The following is a 12,642-nucleotide window of genomic DNA, read 5'->3' as shown; positions in this document are numbered from 1 at the left end:
ATATGAAAGTTGCGGTGAAAACTCCCTCTTGTACCGCTTTTTTAAACCGCAGTTTTATGCAATGAAGAACAAGAGTAACTGGGACGCCCATTTATTTCGTCGCGCAATTTGAGAAGGAATAGCTCGAAACTGGTGCCGCCCTGAAAATTTCTTCTATTTCCCAAGCTACAACTCGCAAATTGCAATATGCCTCGTAAATAACCTAAATATGAGGTTAATTAACCTTGGTCAATTAGTTGACTATGCATTACAATTTCTCGTGTATGTAATGTCAGCATCTTTGAGTAATATAGCTCAATGACAAGAATTATGCTATCTGCCAATAGCGACATTTAAAAATTCTGTATGGTCTAAAAAAGCGCCCGGTATGCAATGCTGAAAAGGTAGGACAGGTTGTGATGGGCACGTAATGTAAGTGGTCGTGTACCCAAGCGTCGGTACAGCTCATAAATAGCACCACTGAATCACAATTATTTCGCAGTATTGATTGGAATGACTGGAATGACCCATCTCATAACGAGGATCTCGAATCCGGCAACATTGATGCCTCCAGGTATCATGTGGGGATTTATTGACCGGTTGCCTTCACCCGAAAAAGAACACGTTCTCGTGACGCCTGTGTCTGAGAGGGTGTTGCACGTCCGCAGTCAAGGTCTGTGAGTGGTGGCGCTGGCTAACACTCCCAGGGTTCTACTAGGAAGCGTAAATACCCAAGAAAGTGGACGGGGAAACGGCGCCGTGGTAGCTCAATTGGTAGAGCATCGCACATGAAATGCGAAGGTTTTGGGATCGTTATCCACCTGCGGCAAGTTGTTTTTTCATCCACTTTCATTTTCATTAATTTATCGTTTCTTTATTTCATTTATTAAGCAAAATTGATTTCTCCTATGTTCTCCTTCATGCCAGTGTTTGTTGCCTTCTTATGATATGGCTAATAAAAATCGGGCCCCTCGGTTAACCCCCTTTCTTCCCATCCCCCATAAGGCACTTGTCATTGCTGAGCACCGTTATCATCAGACGCACGTTACTTCTGAAAAACAAAATGGTCACGTTGTTGGATTGCGGTGTTTAATAGTTCTTCCCATTCATTCCTCGCCTATTTAAATATAAACTTCAAGTGCAGAGAAATAGGAAATAACAAAAACAATATTAAACACTGATAATGATGATGATGATGATGATGGTGATGACGATGATGATGATGATGAGGACGACGATGACGACTTTAAGGTGTTTGGCACATACTCAATCAGGGGGATTGGCAAAGAGCGGAGCAGATTTTACATGACTGTGTGTTAAGTGAACTTGGAAATCCATAATTGTGACAAATAATTAAAGCGAGTAAAATCCAAGACGACTCTATGAAGAGTTAGTATAAGAGAACACACGAAAAAAGAACATATACATATATATATATATAGGTGTGTGTGTGTGTAAATGAGGCGACAAGGGAAAAATGAAATGAATAATAAAATTCACAATGAAATTGGTTTGATTCAACAATGAATTTCTCTGTGGTGACGCATACATTACTGTGCGAGTGCCCAAGCATAGATGCTCCGAAAGACAGAAGCACCGGAGAGTTCAATGGCAGGCCGAGTTGTCTCATTGTAATTTGCAATGTCCTTTTTTCCAGGCAGGACCAATGGCGGCAGTCAATAAGCAATGATCAATTGTTTCATGTGTGTTGCATGACATGACACACAGGCGAATTTGGCAAGTCAGATCGGCGCATGTGTAATTTATTGGTTAGTCTCGTTAATGCCACATCTGCCTGTCTTGTTTTGCAAAATTTCTTGCTCCAAAGGAATTGTAAGTGGCACAGTTCCGTTGATGACGACAGATTTGATTCTGATGTCAAAACGGTATATGCACAAAACCTGGTTGACTTGATAAAACCTGATAAAAGGCGCCGTTGGAGTAAATGAAGACGCTTGGGTCGAAAGTCTGAGTTACCTTAACCTATACGTTTTTCTTAACATTATGTCTTAATACCACTTAAAAATTACTTATTATTTATTTTTGAATACGTAAAAGTTACTACTAGACCACGCAGTATTTCATTTTATTTTGTGAATGCTTTTACTCATACCATCATTAGAATTTTTTGTACGATAACACCACCCCGCGCTTGACGCTACAGTGGGCCATTGTTCGAGGGATCATCATCATCATTATCATCCAGGAGACTACCAGCGCAGGGAGTGCTTTTGTGTTGCCACTTGGGACCGTTGCTTTGAATTTCGACGCCCGCGTCTTCAAAACAAGAGCCATGGCATCCGCAGTAGCCCCAGATAGGTCCGTCATGGCCCCGCCGCCACGACCACCGCCGCATGAATCCCCGCACTCGGCCGCGGTACCCACAGGGGCACCGCCCGTGGTCCCGACGTACGTGCCCCCAGCGGAGGACTACGAGGACGACGAGGACGAGGTCGAGGAGGTCATGAAGCCCCACAGGGCCTCGGCTAAGGTTAGCGTTCTCGTATGGTACTTTCGACTGGTTTCTGTCGCGTTCCTAATGTGTTTGTATACTCACGGACAACCTTCTGTGGCAATGAAGGGGAAACTACGGGGGCGGAGCTTCTGCACATGTGTTACCGCGCCAAGTAGTCTGCCAGCGTTCGACAGTGCTTTTGGTTGCTTGGAACAGACGCTGAATCGACGCACCTTCACGTATTCTTCTTCTTCGTGATTTGGGGGAGGGAAAATACGCTCAGATCTGCAGCCCATATGGGAGCACGGCGCAGCGTAATGGGGATGGGGGCGGGGAAAGAAAGATGAGAGGATAGAGGGGGAAAGGGAGAGTAGGTTTCAGGCAGCAGACGTCAGCATCATCCAGGGGCGATGGCCGGCGCTCGGGCAGAGGTCGTGCGAGGCCGAAGTCTATTGGCGATCTAGGAGCCCGTTTGAGTACTTATATTCAAGCAGGCTTGCCAGTGCTGGGAGGTGGTAGCGGGCCGGGAAGAGCAGGTGTGTCTCTGAGGTAGCCGGGAGTCCAGTGGCAGTGACTGGAGCGCGCTCCTGGGCTAATGCAGGACAGGTGCAGAGTAGGTGCTCGAGGGTCTCGGCGTCACCGCACCTTCTGCAGGCCGGCGAGGCGTCCCTTGGCATGGAGCCTAGCTGCCGTCCACACGGAGCCCGTGCGCACGAAGGAGTGTGGAACGGTCCCGTTCCACACTCCTTCGTCTGCGCACGGGCTCCGTGTGGACGGCAGCTTCACGTGCGACAGTTTCGCGTTTGCCCAGACGGGAAAGGGTAAAGCCGCAAAATAGGTAGCTTTTACATTCAGTGGTTTGTTTTATCTTATTTAACTGCATGCTGCTAATAGGGTGGTTACGTTTTCTCTTCCCCAGCTTAAACTAACGTGGATGAAAACATGGGACTCTTCTCAGAAGCCCTCTCACTTGTGCGCGCTTTGCCGCTGTAGCTTTCCCTTCATTGCCACAGAATGTTCTCCGCGAGTATAGTGATGCGCAGGCATCTTCAAGCTAGAGACAAAGGGAACATGGCCGAGCTGAACTTTTAGCCACTCCCTGAGCAATCGGAAGAGACGTGTGACCGGAATTCTTTCGGACCGCGGTTACGTTCGAAGGGGAGAGCGCCTCTGCGTGCTCTTAGAGGCGATCTGAGTGAAGTAACGTAATGTGTTTCCAGCGCTCTATTTCTACCACCATAACGTAAATATCACCGCTAGAGCCCTATACAACGCTCAAAAAAGGCCAGTCGAATATTTCATTAATTTGAGGTCAAATTCACAATGCTTTTCTTTCGTAAGCACTGTTTCCTATTCGGCGACTGCCGTGGCTAATGATGTGTTCACCATCGAGATTGCCTGGCCTTTGGTCTAGCGGACAAGCTCAGCGTTTTTATCGTGAATACCAGCCCTGGGGTGCTATGCAGGATTCCCCGGGATTCTCACTCCCCTGAGTTTCTTCGACGGCAGCCAGTGAACAAAGAGAGCGTGTCAAAGCAACGCTCAATATGTCTAGGTAAAGCTACATTTGTCAACACGGAGCGGCACCGTTCGTACGCCGCTTCCTTGTTTCAAACACATAATATATTGGGCAAGGTTACGTACCAAAACCGCGAATGGCTATCAGTGCAATAAACAGTTTTAGAATACCGTTTGCAACGCAACGTCGGCGAATTAACCACAGTGCCGCCCACTCAAGTGTAGAGCATGCGAGGAGCCGGCTTTGCTTCACTGGGCGACACCTTGCGCCGGTTGCGGGGTCTGAGCTAGTGCGCCGATGAGCATGCATGGCCTACTAGACATGCAGACCTGCTTTGCAAGAGTGTGCACGTTGAAAAGTGCCCTTGTTTAACCAAACAGGCGTTCAGCCTCAGGGTACCTATGGCATCGCAATGACAAACAATGACGCGTTTCGGCTGATAACACAGGCCCGGCAATAGCGCAACAAAGGATGCGTGCTGTCTGGCTGTTCCGAGATACGCGGTTACGTGGAAAAATGATAATGCGAACAGTTGTGTGGGAAAGAAATTCCAGACGGTAATATTTTTTACACCGTGTTTTGCCTACCTTAGGCGGCTACTGCTATTACGTTCTTTTGTATTTTGCCTCTATCTCATTAAGAGGACACAGCGTGACCAGCAATTGCCGAACAGGAGAAAGCTTCAGCTTATAGTTGAACGGTTCAACGAGGGGACTTGTTTGCGTTGTTGCCTGACTTTGAAAAGGCCTCTTGTTGAAACGTTCGCTCCTTCCGGAGGTTTTCCTGTTTAGGCCAATGAGGACGACTTGAAATATCTATCTTTCTGTGGCCCCGTTGTGACGTTTTGTAGCAAACAGCACTACGTTCAATACCATGGCCATTACGGCAACGGTGACCGCGTGTTTCGATCAGCAGGGTGCCACGACGACTTATACTGTTTAGAATAAGCATGAAAGCACTGCAAAAGAAACTACTTTTATTTATGCGAAAATCAGGAGCGCGCAATAGCGTCTATATTCTAATAGAACATTCGTCCCCAAAGATTCCACTTCACACTTACGATCATCGTGGGAACTGAGTCGTAGAGCTCATTCTGAGGTCTGGCAGCTATCGGAGACGGGGTCGCCGTGGAACATTAATGCATTTTGCGGCGCACTTGATGTCCATAAAATTTCTAGCCACAGGCTATGCTTTGAATACTGGCCTAATCAACATATAGCGACATATATGTTCTTTATTACTGTATTGACACCATACTGCACAAACACTGGTGTGCGCCACTAGTTTTAAGGTTGGTCACGCCGAAAAAAGTGCTTGTGGCTGGAATTTCTTACTTTTATTGATAGGGGGTGGTCGTTGCAGAAGCAGGCTGCATATGTATGTTCATGCACATGAGACTCACTTTCCAGACCACGCTTGTCTATCACTTTGCTTGTATCCTGTGTGGGCACGGAAATTCAGCAAACACATTCTGCACTTACTTTCCCTACTAAGGACCTGGCGGCTAATACCTTCACACTGGGATATGATTGCACGTCACTGCTGAGAAGATGCACCACGAAAGCTCGTATTGCCCAGTTGGTCTCTCCGCGGGACTATGGGTATAATTCCTAAGAAACGTGTGACGGGAAGTATTCGAGACACTTTGCGTTCACGGTGTCTCACACTGGCTTGAATCCACGTTGCTTTTCTTTGAAAGTGGACCTCGCCTCCAGGGCACAATCCCACACCTCGCACAGCCCTTCTATCGTTCGCAGTTTTTTTTTTTTGGCAGATGACCTCTTCGGCGACTGTGTAGGGCTCACGAGACCATTTTAGTAAACCTTACAAACCCATCTTGGAGTTCTCACCGCGGAAGTGAGCGCATTAAAAAGAGCAAGCACATAAATATTTCGATGCTACTTTTGCCCTTGATTAGGCAAGCATTTAACCCTAGAAATGACGCAGCCAAGCGCCAGAGTGCCTTAACTTACTCTAGTACTTTTTTCTACGAGCCGCTTGCCGAATTCACAAATCGTTTCTTTCGTAAGTGCTGTTGGCCATTGGCCAACTGCCTACCTTAATCTTATGCCCAGCATCAGGATTGGCTGAATCTTCCTCTTACGAAAAATTCTAGCCTAAGTTGTTTTTGTGAGTAGGCACAGCTTCAGTTTCAATAACGAGGAAATGGACGAGTAGTGACGTCACGATACAGTGTCTGGCTCTGATCATGTGACCCCTGTGGCTGCAGCATGCGAGTGCCACCAAAGTAACCCCGCGAAACGCTCGCATCTTTTTGTATGAGAAACACCGTGCATAGCCTAATTGCTGTATGACGTCAGCAAACATTCCTCTCATGAATCATGACTCCGGGTCTAGTATTTCCTGACGATTTCATTATCAAATTACGACGCCTTATGTTTCCGAATCCTCATATATGCTAAGTGTGTTGCTTTTGCGTGGTACACATGTGTGGCAGAGTTTTTACAACTTGTAAAATACCGGTCAGCACTACTTGGTTGACTTGTAGTGCCGGACTATTCTTTAATGGCTTTCATCATGGCATCATGGCTCACGGCGTCGGAAAGCTTTTTGAAGTGAACATGCCTAAACAGCGATCTGTAGCAAATTAACTTAATGATGCTGGCCGGCGTCTCAATAACCCTCCTTATATAGCTAACGCATTCAACAAGTTTTTTCAACGGTGACCTCAAACCAACCGACTCATATTTCACACTATGCTCGCTGCTCCCAATCATTTTATTTATGACCTACATCCCCGGAGGAGGTTTTTCATGTTTTATGTGGTCTAAAATGCACTAGCCCATGGTTAGGCCTCATTCACCCATTTAAAATTAAACTGGTCACCCATGAGCTATCGCGTGTTCTTGCTACCCTTATAAATATTATATTTACGAGAAGTATTTTTCCTTCCGTACTAAAACGAAAAAAAGTTGTGCCTGTTTTTAAAAAAGGAGATCCAAGCGTGTTAGGTAACTATTGCCCGATAACGATCCTACCATTTTTCAGTAAACTAATCGAGAAACTTTTTGCTTATTGCCTGATGAAGTACCTTGAAAAATTCAAATTTTTGGCACCGCATCAATTCGGTTTCCGCCCAAATTTTTCCATGGAACTTGCTCTAATAGAATTCGCTGACCACATTAAAAACTTCATTGACAACGGATGCTGGGCCACGGCGTTATTTATTGATTTTACTAAGGCATTTGATACAATTAACCACATTATACTTTTTTCTAAGTTAGAATCACTAGGTAACACTGGACCTACTCTAACCCTTTTACAGAGTTATTTACATGACCGTACCCAGGTTGTCCAATTCGCTGATGCCATACCGCAGCCAACAACTACTAATCAAGGTGCTCCGCAAGGATCCTTTTTAGGCCCTCTTCTTTTTCTTTTTTATATGAATGACTTGCCTAATTGCCTTAACAATTCAGAATGCATACTTTACGCTGATGATACAACTATATTTGCTGGATATAAAGGCCTTAATAATTTAACAACACGACTAAACAAAAACCTCAGAAAAATCGCGTATTGGTGTCTTGACAATGCGCTGCAAATGAACGCCACAACGACAGCTTCATGATTTTCCATACTCCTCATAAGCAAACCTCTTTAGTTCCGAGTCTTAATCTAGATAACCACATAATTTATCCATCTGAAACGACCATATTTCTTGGCGTCGTTCTTGACACGCATCTGAAATTTTACAAACATACCATATCCCTTGTTAAAAAAATTGGTTTTGGTTTACGTGTATTAATCAAATCTCGGCATTACTTCCAGCAACACAGCTTACGGTCACTGTATTATGCATGCATACATAGTCACCTGATATATTGCCTCACTTCATGGGGAAACACGTTTGAAACACACATGTCATGCATCATCACTTACAAAACCAAGCAATGCGCCTGATTACATTTAGTCCTCAACTCGCATCTGCTCTCCCACTTTACCAAAATTAAAAAATGATTCCCCTCACTTACTCGTTACAGATAAAACTTGGTCTTTTAATTTATCGCATCCGAAATCAAGGTAATGTCAATAATAATATTTCTGCCCCCCCACCCAACTACTCAACCGTAATAATACAAGATTCTCGGAACAAAATAATATGTTATTACCTAAAGTACGCACAAATCACGGCAAGCAGACAGCGCTCTTTTCGGGAATGATGTGTTGGAATTCATTGCCCATGGACATCAAGTGCATCCATTCAGAACTCTCATTTCATAAAGTATTGACAATGAACCGGGCTTTGTTTAATACACTTTACATTATGTATAATCGTCTAGTACTTAATTCGTTTTACGTATATTTCTCTGTATAATGATGTTGTAATGAAGTTATCTATTCTCGTTATTTAATTTATATTTGCTAATATTGTTTCACTGATCGGCAACACCACTGCCTGTCTCTGTTTCATTTTTTTTTTAATTATCACAGCAGGTCTCCTCGGCAGTTTAAGCTCTGGGATCTCCTTTTGTACTGATATTTAGCATATACTTTCCTGTATTCAAATATTTTCAATAAAACCTTCAAACCTTCCAGAACGCCCAGCCCGTCCATCTTGCTTCTTTGTGGTCTGTTGGTGATTTGTGTCAGGAGATAGAGGCTATCAGATGTACTCAGACCGCACAGAAAAGCTGTCTCAAAACAGATACCACATCATGGTATCTAACTTATCAAATAGGGACATATATGAACTATCAACTTTATTTGCAGTGCCCTTTTGTCCAAGACATCAGCCTTGTTCTAATCTCCAATTTATCATCAATCAACTCCAAAGAGAGCACGATAAATGACGAGATAATCAGGCAGCGGTGACCTACAGCAGGAGTTTACCCAGCGTCAATATTTGTGATATGGGCAAACGTCTTCAGGCCTCTCTGGAGTACTTTCGCCATATGGCATCTCTGTCAACACCACATCCTTCTATTCATGGGAGACTCTGGCCTTCATCCAAGCTGCTGTTAACGTTTCTGCTTGCCTCCTAGTGTTAACCTAATGCTTTTTGTTGTGTGAAATGTTCTACGTCGTGGGCCTGGGCATGACATCGGTGGCGAAGACGACCGTCCTTATCGCCTCGGCGACTCCGCCTATACTTAGCAAAGCATAGAGACGGTTTGCTTCAGAAACAGTGGAGGTTTCCTGACGCCGTTCAAGTTATTCCACCCTTTAACGCAGTGCTCCCGACATTTGGGCCCCGGATCTTTCTTGTGAGTTGGGCAGCTAAGAACGAGGCGTTGATGACTGCTTTGTATGCCATCAGTAGTACTGGGTCTATGCAATTCATCGTAAAGATTTTCTTTACAATGAATTTTCTTTTCTGGTGGAAAATAGGTTAGCGTGGCCGAAGTGAACAAAACGATCAGCTGTAGTTCGCGCTTGAGTCACGTAGTCGATTTTCGTAGTCTTTTGCCGTATTTTCAACTCGACCGACTAGCGCAGCTTAACACCTCACTTATTTTAACAATTTTTTTACAGCTGCAGTGTGTGCCACTTTGCCACCACTTCAAGAAGGATTCCAACACAATAAGTATTTACACCGAATGCAGAAAAACATGGCTAATAACCTTGAACTTCGCGTAGGCTGCTGCCGACTGTCACTGCATTGACACGAAACAAACGTACCACCATTATCGCATCTGAAATGAATTCTACGCTTCGAACTGCATCGAATAACATATTAGTTTCCTAGAGTTTATGTTTTACCAGCGGACATGATTACTTGTGTGGTATACATGGTGTGGCCTCAAGTTTCTTGAACTGGAGCTGCACTTTGGGAAAGTACCTTTTCTAGATTTTAGCTCGTGCTCGCTTGTTCTTTCAACCTGTCGTATTTCCTTGCACTTTCAAACATGCATAGCTGAGGTACAGCGTCCTATTACCGCATCCGTGAAGTATAGGGCATGAAGATGGGGCCACGTGTTCTTTTTTTTAGCCGTCGGTCGAATGCATCATTTCAATCATCTGTGATAGAAAATGGGTCGTAGATGAAATCACTTCAGCCCATGAAAAGGCGAGATGGGCGCAAACATATTGTGAACTGTCAAAGCATTCCAGTATAGTCCTGTTGCAGTCCTATTGCCCGTGGAATTTTTTACTGCTATTACTAGACGAAACTCTGAAAACAGGGTCTACAGAAGCTGCTAGTAAGGCGGTACAGTAAACATGGGAATGATTGGTATTGCATAGATTAGCCTTCATTTTTAGGGCTTCGTATGGTTTTGTCGCTTTGCAGATTCACTGTATTATACAAAGAATCGAGCTATACACTGAACAGTACGCAATGAACATGTGCAGGCGCTGAAACATGTTGCCTTCTTGCTTTTAAAAATATGTAATTTCTCGAAGCTATAGAAACCGTAATAAATAACGCCACAAGAACTTCCGAAGACACAAACTCCAAAGGTGCACAAATCCGTGTGGTGTTGTTCGTTCCTGGTACAGCTGAATAATTGCAGATGCAACTGCAGAAGCCAAAGCACCATCAACTAATAATTTATAAGAAACTGAAATTATGCCGTTAGCGTCTGGCGTCTTGAACGACAGTGAAACCCCACGCGGTACGCGCTTGATACACGCGAAGAACGTGTCTAAACGCTGCATAGAAGCCTTCAAGACCCTTCATTGCTGCCGATATGCAGGTCTTGAGGACCCCGCTTTTTCTTTTTCTCCGGCAGGGCACCAGCGGATTCAGCCTGGGCATTATCCTCTTCGTGGCACTGGTCGTGACCCTACTGTCCGCGGCGGTGAGCTTCTACGTTTTCGGCCGGGGCAAGATATCGGTGGCGCAGACTGGCCCCTTGCGTCACTCCACCGCGCGCGGCTTCACCTATTTGGCGCCGACGCCGCCCCCAGCGGTGCACTACTCGAACGCGACGCAGCAGACGGCTGGGCCCGACGCGCGCACCCTGGACGTCGACGCGGAAACGAGCGCCGACGAGGAGCCGTCCACGGAGGCCGCGTGACGCGTTGGCTGTGGCCCGACGCGAGGGGCATCAGCCCTTGTTCGTTGTTTTTCTTTCGATTCTATCTGCTCGACTGAAGGGATGTCAGTAATAAATGGCATCGGTGTTGAAACACGCGTCATGTGTGCTTGAGATAAAATGCTCGCAGCGTATCGCTTCAAACTTCTCTCACTGCGCACAACTGACAAATTCACAACACGTTTCGCTTGCTTATGTTTCTCGATTTCTTGGTGTATTATGGCAGACTCGACAGGTTGTTACCCGCGCACCAATTGAGATTGCAGCGATGCGGAGTCCTCTCGGCATTGGGGACTCGTTTAATACCTTATCATAGCCCAGAGTGTACAGATTGCATGTTTAAGGCAGTACTTTCTTGAACCGTAATTGCTCTAGATTGTTTTATTCCCATAGTATTCCCAAATAGATCAGATTGCCTTATGATGTCCTTGTAATGTGCTTTTTTATTTATTCATGAGCCCTGTGATTTTGTTAATAAACATTCATTACATGTAAACTATTTCATACAGTTTTTGTTCCATTAGTTACATTAGGATGTAACTTAGTTATAAGATTGTAGCATGTCATAATGCTTAATTGTCACAGACTTCAACAATCCCCTTGTTCGTGCGCCGCCTCCTCATCACTCCGACACCCCCGCTTCCCCTCCGGATTGTAAGGACTCTCCGTGCTTTGGGTACTTAAATGTAAATACATACATGGTGCAGAGTACATGCGCTGGTCGGCAGAATAAACTGAAATCACTCGGACTGATGGGTGTAACTGATGGGTGTAACTGATGGGTGTAAAAATGATGGGTGTAGCGTTAAGGGATAAGAAAAGAGCAGATTGGGTGAGGGAACAAACGTGAGTTAATGACATGTTAGTTGAAATCAAGAAAAAGAAATGGGCATGGGCTGGACATGTAACGAGGAGGGAAGATAACCAATCGGCATTAAGGGTTACGGACTGGATTCCAAGGGGAGGGAAGCGCAGGAAGGGCCGGCAGAAAGTTAGGTCGGCGTATGAGATTAAGAAGTCTGCAGGGACGACATGGCCACAATTAGTACATGACCGGGGTTGTTAGAGAAGTATGGGACAGGCCTTTGCCCTGCAGTTGGCGTAACCAGGATGATGATGATGATGATGATGATGATGATGATGATGATGATGACTCGGACTCACTCGCAAGATATATTTTTTTGCTTAGGGACCTCGAGGATTCGGGCTCGCCAATATTCTAGTCAGCCAGACTCATTCGGAATTATACTCACCGAAATTCTACTTAACCTGCGTCACTTGGACTCTGACTAACTAAAATTTTACTCAGCCTTGCTCACTTTGACTTAGACACCAGAATAATGCTCATCCGGGCTCATCCGGACTCAGACTCACCAACATTCTACTCAGCCGGGGTCACTGACACTCATCGAAATTCCACTCAGCCAGACTTGCTCAGATTCTGACTCATGGGTTGCTATGAGTCTGATTCAGAGTGAGCGCGAGTGAGTGGACTCACGACTGAGTTAGCCGGCCTGTGGGTATACCACACGCTTAAGCACAAGTTAGGGTAGAGCGACTTTTCAAAGTTTCCAGCGCTAATGAGATATTGAGCCCCAACTGTTTTTATTCGTATTCTAAAAGGAACTATTCAGCATTTTCGGGTAATCAAGATGACCCAATATTTCTTAACAGCCCAATGAGACATA

At 45.2% G+C, this 12,642-nt stretch overlaps 1 protein-coding gene across 1 annotated transcript; it reads left to right on the top strand.

Moving 5' to 3' along the window:
- The first annotated feature begins 2,164 nt into the window (after positions 1-2,164).
- On the top strand, positions 2,165-11,048 carry LOC139057930 (uncharacterized). The gene is made up of 2 exons (XM_070536733.1): positions 2,165-2,470; positions 10,649-11,048. Exons 1-2 carry the CDS (start codon positions 2,273-2,275, stop codon positions 10,934-10,936), a joined length of 486 nt encoding a protein of 161 aa, XP_070392834.1. The 5' UTR covers positions 2,165-2,272; the 3' UTR covers positions 10,937-11,048.
- The last annotated feature ends 1,594 nt before the right edge of the window (positions 11,049-12,642 follow it).

The sequence above is a fragment of the Dermacentor albipictus genome, chromosome 3, assembly GCF_038994185.2.
Source record: "Dermacentor albipictus isolate Rhodes 1998 colony chromosome 3, USDA_Dalb.pri_finalv2, whole genome shotgun sequence".
Taxonomy (NCBI): domain Eukaryota; kingdom Metazoa; phylum Arthropoda; class Arachnida; order Ixodida; family Ixodidae; genus Dermacentor; species Dermacentor albipictus.
The sequence above is the reverse complement of the archived record's forward strand: the minus strand, read 5'-3'. Positions and strand labels throughout refer to the sequence as shown.